The 20,830-nt window shown below is 38.3% G+C and overlaps 2 protein-coding genes across 3 annotated transcripts in view; one reads left to right on the forward strand and one right to left on the reverse strand.

Moving 5' to 3' along the window:
- Nucleotides 1-9,985, forward strand: SYCP3 (synaptonemal complex protein 3). The gene is made up of 8 exons (XM_009992160.2): nt 1-136; nt 1,314-1,389; nt 2,675-2,709; nt 4,987-5,104; nt 6,130-6,229; nt 7,045-7,143; nt 9,695-9,799; nt 9,932-9,985. Exons 1-8 carry the CDS (start codon nt 7-9, stop codon nt 9,983-9,985), a joined length of 717 nt encoding a protein of 238 aa, XP_009990462.1. The 5' UTR covers nt 1-6.
- Nucleotides 9,967-20,830, reverse strand: part of CHPT1 (choline phosphotransferase 1) — a 21,019-nt gene continuing 10,155 nt past the window's right edge. Inside the window, exons 3-9 of one of the 2 annotated variants that reach the window (XM_086610331.1) lie at nt 20,386-20,527; nt 16,787-16,871; nt 15,020-15,151; nt 14,475-14,633; nt 13,947-14,072; nt 13,345-13,455; nt 9,967-10,011 (exon numbers count right to left, since the gene is read on the reverse strand). In XM_086610331.1, the coding sequence (XP_086466457.1) occupies nt 9,967-10,011; nt 13,345-13,455; nt 13,947-14,072; nt 14,475-14,633; nt 15,020-15,151; nt 16,787-16,871; nt 20,386-20,527 (800 nt within the window). Of the gene's footprint in view, nt 10,026-13,344; nt 13,456-13,946; nt 14,073-14,474; nt 14,634-15,019; nt 15,152-16,786; nt 16,872-20,385; nt 20,528-20,830 lie in introns of both variants that reach the window. The other variant, XM_086610330.1, reaches the window with a different exon arrangement.

Below are 20,830 nucleotides of genomic sequence, written 5' to 3' on the forward strand. Positions count from 1 at the left end.
CTCATTATGGCACCATCCGGAAGAAAGCATGGAGGAAAAGCTGGTAAACCAGCACAGGAAGATCAAGCCATAGCTGCCTATGACTTCCAGGAGGAAAGAAAAGAGCTGAGTGGATCAGAGGAAGATATTAGAGAAGGTGCTTATATGATTCTTTGTTGTCGTTTTTTTTTTTTAAAGAGAAGGTTATAATATTTTTGACTAGGAATAGAGATGAAGACACTTCTGTGTTAGTGAGTGTCTGAGTAAGCAGGGCTCATAATGTTTGTGACAGCTAGCCTCCTATTGTAGAATTTTGATTGGTGAGAGAACACAATACAATAGCTCTGTATAGTGCACTACTATTTCTTAAAATTACAGGTGGGTTCTTTAATAGAGTAGGACTATTTTACATGATTTTGTAACCTTATTTTGATGCCCTATCCTTCTGTCACCTGGCTGCATATAATATTGTGAGGCCAGGATAGAACAGAAGAAGAGCTTTCCTTGCTTGCATGGGGAGCTGAGTCGGGTAGGGTAGTTGGAGTGTGAATGCTGGCAGGCTTAAAAGTACTTCAGGAAGACTGTGAAACAAAGAAAAGAAAGAGGAAGAAGCAGAGAAAGCTGAGGCAAAATAACCCTCAACAAAGAGATTCTTGTTTAATTTTGAGGGAGTGTCATAAAAAAGTGGACTTTGCTTAAAAATGCAGTTCTCATTCATCATGTGACAGTTTTTTGCAGAGTTTGATGTAACTCCATTTCTGGATTTTTGTCTTTCAGCAGTTATCTCTGAGTTTGTTTCTCTTAATGTCTCTCCTTTTTCATTTCTTCAGACTAAATTCCCCACCCAGATCCCCTGTTAATAGAAATCTGACAGCCAAGGATTTTTATGTTTTGTAAAGAATGTAACTATCTAATTGTGATTTTGCTTTTTTAAAGGTTGGATTACACAATTTCAGTACTTATTTTACAGTAAAATGAAATCCTTACAGATTGGGCTTTTTAAATTTTTAGATTATTTTTACCTTCCTGATGATTGTTACATTGTGAGTTGGGAGTAATTGTGTAGTAGTGGACAGAGAAACTAAAGCTGGTTGAGACCACCCTAGAGGAACTGCAGGCAGTGCCAGCTCAAATCCAGCATTGCAGAATAATTTACCACCATCTGTCAACTCCAGATTCAAAGTTTTAGGAGCTGCATGTGTTGTGGATGGGAACTGAGGCCCATCAGACATGTTCAGAGAAGTAGAATTACAGGAAAGTAATTACACTTTTAATAACTCGACCCCCATAAAATACAAGACACTGTTATGAATCTTTTTGAAATTTGTATTAAGGCGACACACCAGTAATGGACAAGCATGGAAAGAAAAGACCTTTGGTAGCAACTCATGTCGTTCCAGATGATGTGGGGTAAGGTTAAGATTTTTTTTTTTTTTCCAAATAAAGAAGTCTTAAACAGATACTGATTTCAGTTACTTACTATGCTTGTTTTGCTTGTTTCAATATTTATAGGCAGTGTAAATGTAATAAAATGTATGTTGAATTAGTTTTTATCAGGATTATAGCTGTTGAGTTGGAGATATATTTAAAAACAAGATAAACATTTTCTTGACCTACCATGTTCCTTTTTGCACTTGCCAGCTGTTGTACTACTGCCCTGCACTCTGTTGTGATCATCCTAAAAGTGTAAAAACACCACTGATATTATTTGTCTTGGATTTTTCTTACTGTGCCATTCATGCTAAATGTGATGGAGTTGTTTTCATTTGATATAGCCAACCATATCCTGGGCTGTATCAAAAGAAGTGTGGCCAGCAGGTCAAGGGAAGTGATTCTGCCCCTCTACTCAACTCTCGTGAGACCCCACCTGGAATACTGTGTTCAGCTCTGGAGTCCCCAACACAAGGACATAGAGCTACTGGAACGAGTCCAGAGGAGGGCCACGAAGATGATCAGAGGGCTGGAGCACCTCTGCTATGAAGACAGGCTGAGAGAGTTGGGGCTGTTCAGCCTGGAGAAGAGAGGGCTCCAGGGTGATTTATAGCAGCTTTCCAGTACCTAAAGGGGGCCTACAGGAAAGCCGGAGAGGGACTTTTTACAAGGGCGTGTAGTGATAGGACAAGGGGCAATGGATTTAAACTGAAAGAGGGCAGATTTAGGTTGGATATAAGAAAGAAATTTTTCACTCTGAGGGTGGTGAGGCACTGGAACAGGTTGCCCAGAGAAGTTGTGGATGCCCCATCCCTGGAAGTGTTCAAAGGCAGGTTGGATGAGGTTTTGGGCAACCTGGTGTAGTGGAGGGTTTCCCTGCCCATGGCAGGGGGGTTGGAACTAGATGATCTTTGAGGTCCCTTCCAACCCTAACCATTCTATGATTCTATGATATTCCAAATACCTTTTGTGTTTTCTTTTTGTATAGGGAACGATCAATTTTATTTACCATCCTCCCTCACTCAGGACCCTTTAATTCCTAGTACTGCTTTTTTTACTGGGGAGTAAGTAAATAGATTCTAGTAAATTTTTAAAAAACCAGCAAATTTATCTAAAAAAGAGACCTCTCACAGGAGAAGAGCTATTTTTTAACTTGTAGAACCACAGCAGCTCTGTCACTGCTTACACATAATAGGCACGTGAATAAAATTAGTTTTGACCATATACACCAGGTCTTATTCTAATTCAGAACACTGTTTTTTAGGGGCGAAGTACAGAATATGCTGGAAAGATTTGGAGGTAAGTATGTTTACATTCTAATAAATTAAAAAAACAATTAATATTTAAGTTGCAGATTTGGCAGTAATTCCTTACCATAAAATGACCAGTCTTTGTAGCATTTTTCAGCATTTCTGAAAAAAAGTTGTATCTAAGTAGAACAAAGGGAAAGAAGAGAAGGGAACAACTGCATGTAAAGTGGGATGTAAGTATTAGCATACGTAATTACCAGGGATAAAGGGAAAGATGCCTGAGTGCTTTCGATTATCAGTTCCAATCTTAAGATTGGAAGTTTAGGAGTTAGTCATTATATTGTAGAGAAAAGGGACAATATGAGTTAGCTGTTGTTCTTATTCAATTTTTCATTACAATGGTGTAGAAGAGACTGAGGATTGCAAGACGAGTGAGAAATCAGGGGCATGTAAATGTTAATATAAGTAGCTAAATAGAACAAGCAATTCTAATCCTAGACAAGGAATTTTGGAAGTAGATTGTAGTTGTGATACAGAATGAGCTAGAGTAGTCTGTACTGCACATCTTCAGAAATCTAAAGAACAGGGAATCAGTAGAAAAGAGAATTTCAGCAGTCAGGAAGAAGAATATAAATTTCTGGAACAGCTAAAGAATGACAGTAAGTAATGCCAATCATCTAGTGATGAGAGATTTATGCATGTCACCCAGCTGAATTTAGTTTAGTCATAATCAGATCCTGAGATGGCTTTACTCACAGTTAAATTTCCAGCTGAATTTTAGCTAGCTGACAGCTTAGAGAAAAAACACATTATAATACACATCACAATGTAACAAAGCATCAAAAAAGCTGCAGAAGGGAGGGAAACCATCTTAATGCCAGCATTAGATACTAAATAGCTGGTTAATACTTTCATTGTGTGTGTAAGAAAATGCTGTTCACAGTCATTACTTGCATGTAAATCTTAAGGTGAAAGAAGAGTTTAAGAAATTCCTTAACCCATGAATTAAGATTTCTTGCTGTTAAGTTACACATTAGAATGCTATTGCAGATCAAGTAATCTAGATAGGAGGACGATTTCAATCTGAAGGGATCAGAAAAGGAATGCTGTCTGCTTCAAAACAATAGGTTTGACATTAGCAGAGGCAGATGCCTCAGCAAATTAGAGAGAGGTTTGACAGATGTTTCCTGAAATCTACAGTGAGAAGGAAAGGAAATTGCTGTATTAACCTTAAGCTGTGACTTGTTTGTTAAATCTCTGAATGTAAATTAAAGTGAAACAAATATACTATCTTATACTAACTTGAATACTTTCAAAAAAGTACAGTCTCTGAAGTATGAAAAGTAGTTTGTCATTCCCTCGTTCAATATGTTCACAGTGATAGTAATCACATGCTACCTTTAGTTTATTTCTGAAATCAAAGTAATTTGAATATTACTCTGAAACATGTGGTTTTTCTAGGAAAAAAAAAATAATTAAAAGTGTCGGCATAACTAAATTCCTTGAGGTCTACAAACTCTGAGCTGGCACTGCAGTCATGCAGCTAAACTAATGAGGATTTTGATGGTGTGACTAAAACATCATTAGATATTAGAGAAAAGAGCAAGATGTCTGTACTCAGTCAGGTTTGTGCATGGTATCTCTAGCTTTGAATGGAGAATTCACAGACGGTGAGATGTTCAAATACCATGTTTGAAGATAGGCAGCATGAACTGATGGACTCGTGCTGCTAGTGTCTCAAGCACGTGTGCATGCTCATTGTGTGGACGGTATGTTAGAAGTGCATGTTGGACCATAATTATCAGTAGGGGAACACACAATGACAGTGTGTAAGGAACCAATTTAAATGTACGTAACGGCGGCGCGGCAGCTACCCTGAGTTCACATTGCTGGACAGTTTGAGTTCACTGTGTGTGTCTGCTCAGAGCCAGTCTGATATGGTACCCACTGCCATCCAGCCCAGAATGAAAGAAACTAAGGCCGAGCCACGTCACGGTAGGTCCTATTTGGTCTGGCCCCTGAGAGAGAAAGGACTCAAAGCAGATGGTAGAGTAGTTGGTGGGGCAGGGCAACGAGCAGTTGCAACTGCAGAGACCAGGTGTCGGTCAGGGTGTTTGGAGGGCCCTGGGGAAGCAGCACTCACACCTGTGCCAACAGCAGGCTGAAGGACATGCCAAGCACAGCAGCCAGGAGCCCAGATCACATTAGCTTCTTTCCATTAGAACACACCTCATTCGCTTCTCCAAAGCGTAACTCATCGTCGTTTTTAGTAAAAGTCACAATGTATCTTGGTACGCTTAACTTCTAAATATTCTTTGATTTTTAGCTGACATTAACAAGGCTCTCTTAGCTAAGAGGAAAAGATTAGAAATGTATACAAAAGCCTCACTCAAAACCAGTAACCAGAAGATTGAACATGTTTGGAAAACACAGCAGGAGCAAAGGTAACATTTACCCTTGTTTTTCAAAGCTGTGAAATCAAATTCCTGTTTGTGTCCCAGCATGGATAGTTGGTCCATCTTCTTGCAGTTAAATAGCAAGTAGCATCTACTAGTTAAAATACCTGCTCAGGTCCTCTGTTTCTGCTGCCTCCAGTTGTGTCCAAATTGACAGTAATAGTTCAGCACAGTGCTTTCTCTTTTGAATGGAGAAACTTAAGACTTGGAATTTTGAGAGCAAGGTACCTTAAAGAGCTGGGTTTACTTCTGTTCTGTCTTTATGGAAAATGACCTTTGATGTTATTTTTGTCTTTTAAATCAATGTTTGGGTTTTTTTTTTCCACTTCAGTTGAAGTTTTCTGGTTTTACTTGAAAACTGAAAATGTACAGTAAAATTTTTATACCATTCTGGTTAAGAAAGAAAATAATTCTCCTTTTCACATTGTAAATAATTTTCACTCTACATAACATTGCTCTTGCCTCTTAAGGCATATTTAATTACTACATCTGATTGTACAGGTAGGGCAAATGGAAAAACGAGACAGCTAAAAATTGAAAGTCAGCAATACTTTTAACTGTCTTGGTGTTTTTATATCTATCTATATTTGAAACTTGCGTTGACAAAATTTAAATTTACTTAGAGAAATGAGAGCATAATGAACTAACGAATGAGCTAATCAGTTTTTCATTATAAACCCCTTGTGTTAAAGTCAAGATTTGTAGCTGAGTTAGAAAAACATAGTAAATCTCAGAAAACCTGACACTGTTATGTAGAAAAGTAGCTGTATTTTTTTTTAACGTGAGTTTTGTACACGAGTGCTGTCTCCTTATGTATTTAATCCACGTTCACTCAGAGAGTGTGTGTGTGGGATATGGGGGATGTGTGGGTGCGTATGTCCAGATGTCAAAATAGCCTGTTTCTTTATCTATGCCAGCTCCTTTTATTCTCCTCCATGTGAGTGTTTAACTTTACCTTTCCTTGTAATTCTTCGTAGCATTCGTCATACTTAACAGCTAGTGTCTATTTATAGGCAGAAGCTCAATCATGAGTTCTCCCAGCAGTTCCTGACTTTATTTCAGCAATGGGATGTAGATGTGCAGAAAGCAGAGGAGCAGGAAGAAAAACTAGTGGTGAGTTTCCAGCATGGCATGTGTTTCATGGTACTTTCACAAGGAAGGAATATTGTTGTTTAAACATTCAAGAAATGTAAAAACACTTTATGTAGTTTAAACAAACTTTACGATTGTTTGCCTCTTGATTAAAAAATTTCATTCAAGTTTGATGGCTCTCAAACTGTAAATGTTTAAGTTTTGGGATATATGTTAAAGTGAAGAGGGGTGCATTTATAAGCTTCATTGTGAGTTTATAAATGGCACAAAGTGATGCCCTAGGCCAGAATACGGCTTGAGAAAAGCCGAGACCACTCATGGAGAAGAAAGGTGTGTGCTGTTTCTGTGTGTCCATAGACTTTGGGTTCAGGGAACAAAGGAGTAAAGGAAAGTAGTTGTCTTTTCGCATACATCGCTTAAAAATATGCCTGCATGTAATAAATGTATGAGAATTTGATCACTGAAAGGGGATGATAGGAGCTATACAATGGAATCGAATCATATGATGTTGCTGTATTTGTACTCCCAATACGTTGGCAAGTTTTGCTTTTCCCTAGGCAGCACATTTCCCTGGGATACCCTTGATAACTGCATTAGACAGCAATCCTCATAGGATGTCATAGGGATAATTCAGGTTGGAATGGACCTCAGGAGGTGACTCAGGGCTTAATCCAGTCTTCAGTCTTTCCTTCATTATTAAGAACAAGGATAACTTTCCAGGCAGAGACCCAGATTTCCAGTGAAGGCAGAATTTCTGAATCAATAAATTACAACAGTGTTGCTGTCCAAGCACTTTTGGTTAATGCGATTATTTTTTTCTTTTGCTTCTGCTTCAGAATATGTTTCGTCAGCAACAAAAAGTTTTCCAACAGGCAAGAATAGTTCAAAGTCAGAGACTGAAAACCATTAAGCAACTCTATGAGCAATTCTTAAAGGTACAGTAAATTTTTCTTCTTAGAAGGCAGCTGATCCTTATCACATCACTTAAACAAGCTGTATTAATTCAACCTTTGTGAAATACAGAGATTTAAGGTTCAGTTAAGGAAAGTAACAGCCCTACATGAATATTCATGTTAGCATCTTTCCCTTACTTGTTAAGAACATGGCTTGTTCTCCCTATACATGCATACACATTACATCTGTTTAATAAATGATTTCGTTAAATGTGTTCTCACAGGGATCTGATTGGCTTGCTAGTTTCAAATATTTAACCATAATCCTCAGAGCATGTTTTCTAAACAGAACAAAGTTTTGTACCAGTTTAAAGGTCAGTTAAATCATCAGGATTTTGTCTTAATTATTCCCTTAGATTTTTGATACGTATTTTAAAAAGTGAAACTTGACAATCTATTAAAATACATCTTAGGCTGCAATTTACTTCTTTTATTACTGTTGGCAGGTGCATCCCCCATAATGAGAAATAGATATCAGTTTTTTCCTGTCATTAACCTTTCTAGCTGTTGCTGCTTCATGTAAGGAAAGTGACCCTTAAAGAAAAACAATTGGAATTCCCTTAAAATTGCCCAGTTAGAACTCCCTTCATCTTTTCCTAAGCAACATTCATTAGAGAGGGTTTTCATTTCTGTAACCTGGTATTCCAGGTAAGCATTCACTAAAATGGCAATGGGAAGAATGTGGTGGGTAATAATGATTTATGATGATAACAGCGTCAGCTGGATGGTTATGTAATCAGTCCTGTTTAACTTTCCTGGTGCTTCATGTATAATTTTTGTATTTGCTAGCAGCCCCTACAAACACCATTTTTTCGGACAGCGCATACAGAGATACTGTATTTTAAACACATGATTCATACTAATCACTTGTGGTGTGTTGGTTGTTTTTTTAACATAGTAGCTAACATACTAGACAGCAAACAAAAAATATTAGAACTACTCCAAAACTTGGCTTTTCAGTGAAAAAAAAAAAAAGGGTTTCCCTGCCAATTTACACAAAACACTTTATTCCCAGTTTTTTTCTAAGTAAGGTATTAGAAATCTAAACTGTGAGAAAAATGAAAGTACCCTAAACGATTGGTTTTGTACTGAGTGCAGAGGCACCGTACCATAGAATCACTGAAGGGCTGAGGCTGGAAGGGACCTTGGGAGGTCATCTGGTCCAGCCAGCAAGTGGTACAGCAGGGCTACCTAGAGTTGGTTGCCCAGGACTTATGTCTAGATGGCTTTTGAGTACCTCCAAGGATGGAGACTCCACAGCCTCTTCCAGTGCTCTGTCACCCCCCCAAGCCTTCTCTTCTCCAGGCTAAATAGCCCCAGCTCTCTCAGCCTTTCCTCATAAGAGAAATGCTCCTGTCTCTTAATCATCTTTGTGGCCCTTCATTGGCCTCCATCCAGTATGTCCATGTCTCCCTTGTCCTGCGGAGTCTGGAAGTGGACCCAGCACTCCAGGTGTGGTCTCACCAGTGCTGAGTAGAGCGCAAAGATTACCCACCTTGATCGGCTGACAACACTTCTCGTAATGCAGCCTAGGAGAATTTAGCCACCTTTGCTGCAACAGCACACTGTTGGCTTACGTTCAAGTTGGTGTCCACCAGGGCTCCCAGGTCCTTTTTGCCACGCTGCATTCCAGCTGTGTGGCCCCCAGTATATACTGGTACATGAGGTGGACTCAAGTCTGTCGGTTTCTGAAAAGCCTTAATTTCTGTTCAAGTCATTTCCTAATAGGCCCCTTTTTGAAATTTCAGTTAATTACGATATGTTTGGGTTTTTTTCATGTCTGATAGCTTCAAAAAATAAATCTGAAGTAGAGCAACTCTTCATTTCAGATAGCTGAAATTTACAGAGGATATGTCAGAAGCATTAATAAATAATAACTGTTCCAAAATGTCAAAAATGTCTTCATCAAAGATGAAAAACTGAACAGAAGGTCTAGCATTACTTTGATTTTTCTCCTCAAAGAAGATCAAAAGGTAGAAATCAAGCCTCAAGTAAGCTTAACTAAATACAAGTCAAGGAAAATGCAACTACACACACATACAGAGTTAGGCATAACTGTATGTACAAAAGGGAAGATAACCAGTGAGCTTTACCTGGCTTGTTTGGAGAAGTGTGCAAAGAGAAGGAAATTTAATGGGGTTTATAGTCCATGCTTCAAGTCTCCAAGGTTGTCAAAATTTTAAACCCCTATCATTCCTGACAGACGTCTGTTTAATCTTTTCTGGTAGAACTCTTATCTTTATTGAAATGCAGGATAACCAGCCAAGACCTCATGGATGCTGAGTGGAGGGGACTGTTTCCTTCACAGGGTCTATATTGTTTCACAGGGTCCATATTGTTTGAACAGTAATGTAGACTAGAGTACGAAGTCCTGTATGATTTGTCTGTCAAGTTCGTGACAAAACTAATCAATTATCAGTGACCACTGCTGTTGTAAAAATTAAATTGCAGTCTGAATTATGGTCGGTTTGTTTGTTTGAAATTAACCCTTTGACATTGAACAGTTCTGAATTAAGATTACCCTTATCTTCAGAGCATGGAAGAGCTGGAGAAGAGCAATGAAAATCTTCTAGTGGGTGCACAAAGTGAACTTCGCAAAGAAATGGCTATGTTGCAGAAGAAGATTATGATGGACACTGTAAGTATCAGATCTACTAAATGCAAAAATAGAACATTGTGTAAAAAAAGTCATTTGACATTCATTTAATTAGCTCAAAGGAATCATATTGACATGGCATTTGTTCAGTATTATCTCCTTTTCTTGTAACAGCAACAGCAGGAGATGGCAACTGTTCGCAAGTCTCTTCAGTCCATGTTATTCTGATGGCTCAGTGGAGAAACAACTTGTACCTAAGTAACATGATACAAGTATAGGCATTAGCCATAGAGAAGTATGTTCCAATTTAAATGTTATAAAGTTCCTGTTAAACGCTTTCATGGATTGTTCTAATCCTCTGTCTGATAATGTTGGTAAGAACATGTATTAGTAAATGTATTACTTGGGGGGGTGGGGGTATGGACCTCGAACCATTTACTGTCTTACTCACTTTCAGTAGCATGGGACTGTTTAAATTGTTTCACTTTCTATAACGCCAAATTGTAACAATAGGCAGAATTAATGAAATATGCATTACCCATATTTTACATAATAACTTCAGGCCTTTACGTATGTTGTGCAAATAGGAGCATTTTTCACAAGCTGCAGACTTTAAGATTTTCATCGTTTCAACATTTAGTCTGCTGACATAACAGCAGTTAAGTTATAAAAGTTCACAGAGTATGACGTAGCTCATGTAAGATTGTTTAATGATGTGTATTATGGTAAATTAAAGTAAATTTTTTAACTCTTTTGTTAGGCTAGGCATCGTAATATCTTTGTACTAGTAAGAGATTTATGAACTGCTGTAATTTGTCAAAAGAATCAAGGTTTCCTCAGCCGAATGATAAGCTGAGTTTCCCAGCTCTATATGACATCTGCTCAAGTAAACATTATGCATTTTGGGGTATATGGTTCTTGTAGAACTACTCCTAGAAGTAATCTAGCTCATTTATTTAGTACAAGTTATCACAAGCCTTTGAAACGGAATATTACTTTTTGCAATTCCAAATGACTAGCAATTTAGGGAGGCCTAAGTTTTAAGGATAAAGCATTTATCTTTTATGTATCTCATTACAGTAAATCAGTATAAATTAAACAATTGGCTTAGCTTGCATACAGTTTGTTTTTACATAAAACCATCACACCTGAATATCTGCTTTCACAAATTAAGTCATTCCTAACATAGTTAATGCTTAGATTTAATACAACAGTAAATAAAACAAAAGCCATCCACACACCCACACACACAAATGTGATGATTTCATAATTACGGATTTCAAAACCAGTGCATGCGTATTCTTCTCCTCAGCTTACCAGCATTTTAGTTCAGAATCACATCATTTGATGATGGTTCCCCAGTTCTAGGAGCCAGATTAGTGATGGCTAACTTAAACTTCAGTTATTAGGTTGCAACTGAAGTTAACAATCAACTGGTATGGAGCTCTTTTTGTTCTGTGTCTGCTAGGACTCAGGGAAAGAGCACACACAGACAGTACATTGCTAGAAGATGTATGAGGCAATGTGGGCCTCTGGTGGGAAACAGGTAACTATGCTGATTTGTAACTGTGCTGCTCAGTCTCAGCCCTCTAAGGATGATTAGATGATGCTATGAAATATAGTTAACAGGTTTTGCTTCCTATCTTCAATACTAGGTTATTTGTAAGTATTTTTTCATGTTTCTGGTTTTATTGTTAGTATTCCCTTATGTTTCTGTTTTTCTGACCAATTTTTGCATTAGTTTCCCATCATCCACATACCTCAATAATATCCTTAAAACTACTCGTGCCTATAACATGACACATTTTTGAGCATTCTGGGGAACAAAATCTCACCTAATGAAAAGACATAGGCAAATTTTCAATCTGTTGACAGCATTCACGCAAACTGAAATGGTCTTTACCATCTTCTCTTCCATTTGCCCATGGCCTGGGTACAGGTTGAGTTGATGTGTGGATGCTGTGTGTTTCCCAGCCTCAGACAGGAGTAGCAGGATTCACTTAGAATCCATTATTAGTCATTTAAAGTGCCAGTCCTTTGGCAGTAACTGTTACAGTTATCTCCCAAGTGTATCCATCTTAGGCAAGAGTGTGGTAGGTGGCCTTTTTCTCCCCCCAAATTTAGCAGACCACACACCATTTTTGAAGTTCCTCAAACACCTGAGGAAATCTTTTTGAATTAATGTGCAGCTAGGAAGCTGCAGTGATAATATTTTTAAAACAAAACCATAGCATTCTTTATTGTACAGTTCAGGAAGGACTTTATGAACTCACAGCTCAGCTACATATCAGCAACTGGAAGTGGTAACAGACACATTCAACAGCTTTTTACAAAAATCATATTCAAATAGTACCTCTTTAAAGGAGCTTAAGCTTACAGGGTTTGCCTGCCAGTCATGATAAGCTCGTACAGGTAATACTCTACTTTCATTCAGCTTTTCCCTAAGGATGACAGCAGCCCTTCAGCTAGGCACAGTATGTTAGCCATGGGTCTGTTCTTAAAGAAACAGAAAGGCTGACGGTGGGCCTGAGTTTCTGCTTTGGAGAGTTTTACCATACATTAGGGTTTAGTTCCATTTCGATAAAGTACAGTGATAGTTATGTGACAAATCAGGTAGATGAACATGACAACAGCAAACATGCTTCACAGGGAATTACATAGGGGTGGGCTGCATTGTCACAGTCAAAACAGTCACAGTCACTTGTCAATGAACTTTGTCATTCACTTGTGCAGCTTCACAGATACAAGTTAGCATAGGTAAAGTTAGTGTCCTTGAAGTACACACAACTACCTATAGTCTAGATAATGATGGAGTACAATGAGGCAAACCTTATTATGACCACAAAACCAGAAACTGGCCTTGAAAGAAAATACAAGCTACACTTGCATTTAGTAACAGTAGGTTACGTACTTAAATACTAGAAAATGCATGAATTCTAAAGGCACTCATAACAGTATTTTGAAATAGAAGAAAATTTTCCTGAGCTATACCTCCTTCATCCTGCTGATCCAGTAGCTTGTTCTTCAGAACTACCAGAACAGAGAATAACAAGTAGTTTTACCTCACGGATGCCTCATTTTACCAGTCTTAGTAATGCAGTACTGTATTCATTGATACATCTGACTACCACTTCACAGCAGTTCCAAGAAGACTTTAGAAACTAACACTAGAAGATTAGTCACTTGGTCTAGGGAACAATGAAACTCCTCTTCGAATTCTGGTTGGTAGCACCTTGGTTTGCAGTCTACATTCACCAGACCAGAAGTACAGAATTAAGGTTACCTAACAGGAAATGGCAAAAGTTGCAAATGTGGTATTCTTGATATGAAATAACAGCTGCAATGTGTAGAACACAGGAGGAAATACATCCTGGTTCAAAACTATTGATCACAACAGAATCTGCAGGACTTATTTAGTAATTTTAACACCTGGTAATATCTGGTATAGAGTGAGCTTTCTCATTAAACTACTTTCTCGAAAAGCTTAATCTGTCTTCCCAAAAAAGACAGGCTGCTTCATTCAAAAATCCCCTAACTGCTTCTCCTCTTGTCCTTGACCTATTTAATCAGTCATTATGGTTTTGAACCTGTTCAGGAGCTTGATGAGATGAAATTCTGAAGACATGTATATGAAGATGAGCAGCAATCTGCAGGCATACACCAGTGGCATATCTCAGCATATCAAACAAGGATATGAACTTCAAAAAGAACAAAACAGAACAGGTTAAAAAAAGCCCAAACAATTTTTTTTTTTAAATTGTCCCTACTATAAATTCATCTCTACTTTAACCAATTTATCCAAGTGACAAGTTTAACAAGCATTTTAACATATAGATATAGTGGTCTATTTTAGAAGAAAAAAAAAAAAAACACCACAACCCAAAAATCAAACAGCATTAAACATTTGAAGTCTGATGAACAAAGGTTGTTAGTCTGCAGTTAGCAGAGTGACCTGAACTAAGGCATAATTACAATTGAGATCTGTAAATTTACTTTCACATCTCTGTTCCAAGGAAAGGAAGCCAGCCAAACTCCCAATACGTCAGTTTACATGGTATCCTGGCACTCCCTCCACAGTGACAGCTGAAATCTGAGCAAGTTGGGAATGGCAGAGCAGAATGACAGAGGCAGTTCTCAATCCATTCCTTTAAGTGTGCTCCAAATGAAAAATATAGCACAAAATGCTTACCAATGCTATCCATAGAACAATATATTCATCAACAAAACTGTTGAAGTACTGGTCCAAAACCAGAAGTCCTGGCCCAATAAATGCAGTGTCCTGAAGACAGATTTCGCTTTTTGTCATATGAGCCACCTATGTTAAAAAAAAAAAAAAAAAAAAGTATTAAAAAGAGAGACAAAAACGCACCACTACAAAATCAATGTAACCACCAGGAAACCTCCACCTTAGTTAAGAAAGGGCACGATATCCTTACCCAGCTGACAGTTTCTTTCCCAAAGACTAAGTAACCTCTTTCCAGGTTATTCAATCAATATCTAACACTTTTATCAGTGATAACAGCTATTTCAATTATCAGTTGGCATTTTTTTACTTTATAAGAAATGCGTACATGTCCTTTGATGTTCTTGTGTAGTATGTTACACCTGTACCAGTGTGTTTTCGCTATTCGCAGAGGTCTCCACTCTTACTTTTTCAGTGCTGTATGGAAGCGTCTTACTGAAAATGAATTCTTAAGACTGAAACAAGATTCCTTACCACCAACTTCTGTGAGATTTTAGCATTCACAAATCCAAATGTCAAGACATAGAGGCAAGAATGCTTTTCAAACAGCTGAGTCGTAGACTTTTTATAGATCATAACAGCCAGTGTGATAAGTAGTCCGATGTGCAGGCCTGGTGAAAGAACACTTGTTCCCTGAAATACAAATGGACGGAAAATTTGTCTTAGGCTTCAGTCACACAGTAAGGTCCAGATTTTGTACGTATTGCAAATCCCATTAAATAAAACCAGAGCTGCCAAAACTCTGGGAGCCCATTAGCATTATGCAAATGCTGTTGGTATCCTTTGCAGTGGCCACTACTCCGTTTTGTAAGAAAATTCATTGCTGGTTCCAGTGACAGAAGAAATCCAGAAACAGGTAGAGAGAAGGTAGATAATGAAGTCTTTGCTTTAGCCATCCAACACTCATATGCTCATCTGCTTAAATGCTCAAACAGAGAAAACCCTTAGGATCATTTGAGATCCAATAAATTATAAGCATAAATTATTCAAACCTCATTCAGATTTTTAAAGCAACTTACTGCGATTGTAGATCCATTCTTTCCAACCCCTCCACCAAAGATGACACGGAAGTAATTGAAAAAAGAAAGTGCCGTTCCACACAGTATGCCAACAACTGCAAAGAACTTCAGTTCTAAGCCAACCAAAGGGACCTTAACAGAAGAAACAGGAGAAAGACATTAAAAGTCAACAATAACACCTTTCTTATAAAGCAATTAAAAAAGCTACTGATACTAAACAATTGTTTCATTTGAACTCTTGCTTTCCCGAGAACAAATTCAGGAAGCCAGTGTTTGGAATTTGTTTCCTTACTAAGGAGACAACAAGTTTCTTTCAGAACGTTTAAACTCGACTTTTGAGTACTTAAGTTTTGGTCTTGAAATTCAGCTAGATCTTACTGTGTTTGTCCTCACAATGTCCTTCAAATATATTTACTACACAAGCAAAAACTTGACACGGACTACTGCATCACCACGGCACGGGGCGGGGGGCAGAAAAAGTACAGTTCCTGCTATTTCACCGGGGAACACAATACTGAAGCACAGGAAACACAAACACCATCTGCCTGCTTTATGTTTTGGTACATATTATTTGTATGCTGTATCTTTGCATTTAGCGCAGTCTCCAGATACAAATTTTAATTAAACAATTACCTTTCAGAATCAATTGCAGTTTCAAGGAAACTTCCAAAGGCAGCAGAGGATTAAAAAAAAAAAAAAAAGTAGCAATAAATTGAAACCATTGACTATATTTTTGAATATAGATTGTTCTGAGATACAGCATATCTACCACAGATTTTAATACTGAAGAAAAATCAATTAAAGTTTAATTCACCTACTTTATTTTCCAACACAAAATTAAGCTGTTTGAAAACAGAACAAAAGCATCTTGCAAGATGGGGAAAGGAAGCAAAAGTTTAGCTAAATGTTTTTTATTGCTAAATAAACTCGTGAATTAATTTGAATTACTTGGTGGTTTATATTTAAATTAATTTTCATTGGTTATCAGTAGCATGGAATGGTCTCAGCTCTTCCATGTGCTATAACCAAGCAGAACCATATATACTATATTTCTGAGTGTATATATATATATATATATAAAATATATACTATATTTCTGAGTCAAGACCCTAGAAAGGGGTTAGTCTAATATACTTTTGATCCCGCCCACTAAAGTATATCTTTAAAGATCAGAATAAAAGCCAGAGATAGGGAAACACTTTCGGACAGAAAACATTTTTTTAAACATGGATATTTACATTTATGTCAGCTCTGACATAACTGTTAAAAACCAGTACATCTCCATCCACACGTGAATATGAATTACTTGACCAAAAATCCCCCTAACTTCATTCCATGGTTTTGTTAGATTGAAGCATTTAATCTTTAAATTTTAAAATAAAGCATCCTATAAATCATTTAACTGAGCAGAGAAGTATGTTTTAAAATAAAATATACAAAAGAAATAAAACTAGAACAAAAACTGTTTGTTAAAGCTTAGGTATCTGTAGAGTATTAGTTCCAGTTCAGAAGTTTATATGTGGCAGATGGGGTCTTTTTTCCTCTACGTAGCTCTAAATTCGTGCACAAGAAGTCACACCATTGTACCCAGGTTAACTACAACATAAAAATAATTGACATTCATACAATAAGATAAAACAGAACAGCAGACAACTAGTAGGTGTTGATGGTACACTTGCACAGGATAGCTTCAAATACCACAGGAACTGTGAGCACTTAATGGGAACTGAATACTCAACAGGAACTCCGAATACTTCATGCACTTACCTTATAGTCCCATACCGCCGTGCCACCATATGCAGATATCAAGAGCAGCATTGTTATGGCTATCTGAACTTCAGTTACATCAACTCTATGAAGGAAAAAAAGGGAAATTTAGATCAAGAAAAGATCTTTTTGCGATATGTGCAAGGTGGGCGAGGGGGGAAATAAAGTGACTAAACTATCTCCTTAAAAGTGCTTCAGATTGCATCAATGTGTATAGAACACGATTTTCCTCAACTCTATATGGCGGCACACATCTTTGGTTAAGATTTAAAGTTAAACCTGTACTCCTTACCTAGAGCAAGCTACATATAATTTTAATAGGAGGAAAATCTTTAATGAATACACTGTTAAATTTTTGAGAATTTTGTATAAATTTACAGACTTGTTGCTGTGTAAGCATCAAATCAAAGTTTAAGGTAAGCTTATAGTAAATGAAATCAAACATTTCCTTTAAAAACATATCATATACAAGCATGGACCGTGCAGGCTGGGACAGAAGGGATTGCTTTAAGCCATCGTATCATGAAAACTTGACAGATACAGCCTCCAAAACACAAGGGCAGTATTTTGAGGACTGAGACAGCGGAGAGCTAAGCATCTGTCCTGTTTTAGAGGATATATAATCGGTATCTTGCTTTTTTCCATAAAAACATTTGTAAAATAGGTGGCCTTGTATGCCCGCTAAAGTCTAGACTCTGTATTCTACCTTTTTTGTTCTCAGATAAGACAGCCAACTCTTTATTGCCATATTTGATTGACAAAATGTTTTGAGAAGACCTGAATACATACAAAAAAAAAACCCCACACCTTAAGAAGAGGCTAAAGAATCGGTATTTTCAATAAAGCTTTAAAATAATTTAAAAAAAAAGTGCACTTCTAAGGTACTGTTTATGCTGCCAAAGGTTTTCAGATATGTAGCTGATCTTTGTACTGAAGTTACCAGCAAACAGTGACAACGGATGTATAAGACATCACACTTCCTTAAGCAGTTCAAACAAATTTGCTGGTTTAAGGTACTACAACCAAAGTCAACATCTACAGTTACTTGATTAGCACATGAACTGTTTGCAGAGGAAACTATTTTTAAAGAGAGACAGGAGTCGTCTCTTGGCTAATGGAAATTATTTATCTGATCTCGATAACCGCAGTAACATTAAACTCTCCTCTTTAATCTGTTTCATCTGAAAGATACTGATAACACACAGTAAGTTTCGTCACAAGCTTCAGACTCTTAGAAGAGCCAAAGTTCAAGCTGCAACTAGACGATACGCCGAGGTGCTCATCACTGTCCAAAGCTGTCAGAAAGGGTAGTCCTCTCCTTCCTACACTGTCGTGCTCCCTGACTTGTACTTGCTGCAGCGCTCATCGGACTGCAAGGGGAACCGGTTTAGCTTGCGAGCCTCGTGTAGGTTTTTAATCTTCTGCCCATTTCATGAATTGGCTTGAAGTCAAGTGACAGAGTCTGTGCAGGGGGGAAAAGGGGACAGCGCTGCTCGGAGGAGGTTTTTCCCTCTCTACCAGGGATGAAGTGTCACATCTGCTCAGCCACTGCGGTAGCTGCACACTGAACTTGTTGGGTCACCTCATGCAAAAGCGTCTATGTGCAAGTGTTCAGCGTTCACGCTCTGTACTAGTATAACCTAGATTTCTAAGCTGTACTGCATTTGCTGTTGCTGGCAGCAGGAGGAGGCTCAAATTTGAAGTTGAGTCATTATGTGTGCCAGAGTACAGTACTTAATTTTACAGAGGCTCAGACTGTTGGTTGCAACACAGCCCAAATCCGAGTCCAAAGATTTTAATCAGACACTCGGCGGTATTCTGCATAACCTGACAGTGGCACAGCACCCAGCTGCTCTGATCCTTCCTGGCCATCAGCGCTAGAACTCTCATCTCTCATTTGACTTCTAAAATCAAGCGCTGCTAATTCAGGAACAGCCATCAGTGAAAGCTTCCGTCCGTGTTATTTTGTATTATATTTAGAGCAATATTCCATTGCCTTCATTTGGACTCTCACCTCTTGCTTAAGAGACACAAAATTGCGTGTGAGCCTTGAAAACACTCCTCTGACCTGTTTTCACTAAACAGAAATAAGTTATCTTGGAGAAAAGTTGTGTCTATTTAACCTCAAACAGTAAGCATGGAACACCAGGCCATTCCAAACTGTTTGTATTACACACTATCACTATATTTACATAGAAGCCATATAGTTTTTAATGAAGAATTTTTTATGTGATATAGGAGTCTCAGTGCCTTCCTGATGCAGGGAAATCATTCTCACATTTTATGCAAGAATAGAAGGCACAGAAAAGCAATCATGTATGCAAAATCCCCAAGCTCATGGAATAATCTATCTCCTTTCAGCGTAGTCCACTGTCATGTGTAGAAATCATCCGATTTCAGCCATCACTCTAAAGCTTCTGGTTTTGTTTACAGCACAAGATGTCCTTTAAAAAAAGTAGGATGGGTAGGCAGGTTGAAGAGTTATAGCTTTTGTGGTAAGATGCATTATCAGCAAATAAAAAAAGAGCTGTTAGCACTGCCACAGAGACAGCTTTCTTTTGATACAGACATCGAATGGTATGCAAGGACAGCTGATCAGCAGCCCGTGTGCCCAGCAGTGCTCAGATTTGCTAAGGTGCTACTTACAGGTCAGAGCTAAGTAGGACTATAAACATGTGACTTAGCAAGTGACTAGGATTATCAGAAGGATAGCCTTCATCTATCACGTATTTCCAATCTCGCTGCTACAGAAGCCTCTCATCTTTTCCACTTTTCAGAAATCATTACTAAAGTGCAGCTCATTGTTTAAAAACGGCAAAAGGCCGTGGCTCGGCATCAGCAGAGCTGCAGCAGGGTGCAGCAATCCCCACACTATTAGGAGTTACACTGAAATTGTTGTCTTCTGCATGAGTGTCATGACTCCTCCTCCTACACTGCAGTAAGAAGAGATGAAATTTCTACCGAGTCATGAACAGCATCACAGCAATCACTAGAACTGTGACCTAAGAGAAAGCCTGAAGGACATCAAAACCAGTAAGAGCCAGATTAAACGCAAAGCCCCTACATAAACCTGGGGTAATTCTTCAAGCACTGCCATAGCTCTGTGGAACTCCTTGCCAAAGGATGCAATGCATGCAGAGTTTGTCTGAAGGAAGACTGAAGATGTCTATGGAAGGGAAACCTAAAAATGCATGTGGTTCAGAGTCCCCTTGGGCTGTGGATCTCTCCTGTGGCTGGGAGATCACGAAGGGAGGTACTGTAGATGCTTGCTCTGTCCCTACACTGCAGGCAAGACCTCTCCAGCCTGAGCCTGCATGGTCTATGGGTTCCATAAATAAATCTGCAGACAAAAGAGCAAAACGCAAGCAAGCAAAGCATATACAGCTAACATCAGCTGCTAGAAGGACAAGTCCTTTACTCAGTATTATGCGGGGTTTTAATGCTCTTGCCAGGTAAAACGCAAATCTTCTGGGGCAGAAGGGAGATGAGGAAGAAGGTGAGAAGAAGAGAGAACAGAGAAAAAACAAGAAGAAATGGAAATCAAGCAGCTAGCAGTCTCAGACGTTAATCCACATGTACTTCTAAAGATACCTACTTACTTTCCAAACCTTAGTATGCCTGATACATATGTCTGCCAGTGAGCAGAATAGAACATGAACAGTCCCACAAAACAACAGAAAAACAACCAGTCAGGATTTGTTCCTAGTCGAATTGCTATGCAGGATCCAAGGACAACAAAAACTGAAAAGCAGAAATGAACATGTTAGTCATATACTCTCTTTGCTTGCAGTTAATAAAAAAAAATAAATAAATCACACAGCATTTTACATCACTGTAACAAAGTAATGATATGACTGATACTTTACTGAGTAGCTAACCTCAGGGACAGTCCTGGCAGGAGAGACCAAAACACAAGACACCTTTTCTTACAAGAGAGGGCCCTGCCTTCTAGGCTACAGTGGTCGTAGGCTCTTTTCCTGGCCTTGCCATCTCATGTTCTTTGCAACACTGACAGGTTCGACTGAAGGGCCCAGCTCAGAGAGA

Source organism: Tauraco erythrolophus, chromosome 4 (genome assembly GCF_009769465.1).
Source record: "Tauraco erythrolophus isolate bTauEry1 chromosome 4, bTauEry1.pri, whole genome shotgun sequence".
Lineage (NCBI taxonomy): Eukaryota > Metazoa > Chordata > Aves > Musophagiformes > Musophagidae > Tauraco > Tauraco erythrolophus.

Bases quoted from the DNA above. Each gene is read 5' to 3' on its own strand.
- SYCP3 (XM_009992160.2), top strand. From the start codon at position 7: ATGGCACCATCCGGAAGAAAGCATGGAGGAAAAGCTGGTAAACCAGCA. The intron at 6,230-7,044 runs GTGAGTTTCCAG...CTTCTGCTTCAG, and splicing joins AGCAGGAAGAAAAACTAGTG to AATATGTTTCGTCAGCAACA. The intron at 7,144-9,694 runs GTACAGTAAATT...CCTTATCTTCAG, and splicing joins TCTATGAGCAATTCTTAAAG to AGCATGGAAGAGCTGGAGAA.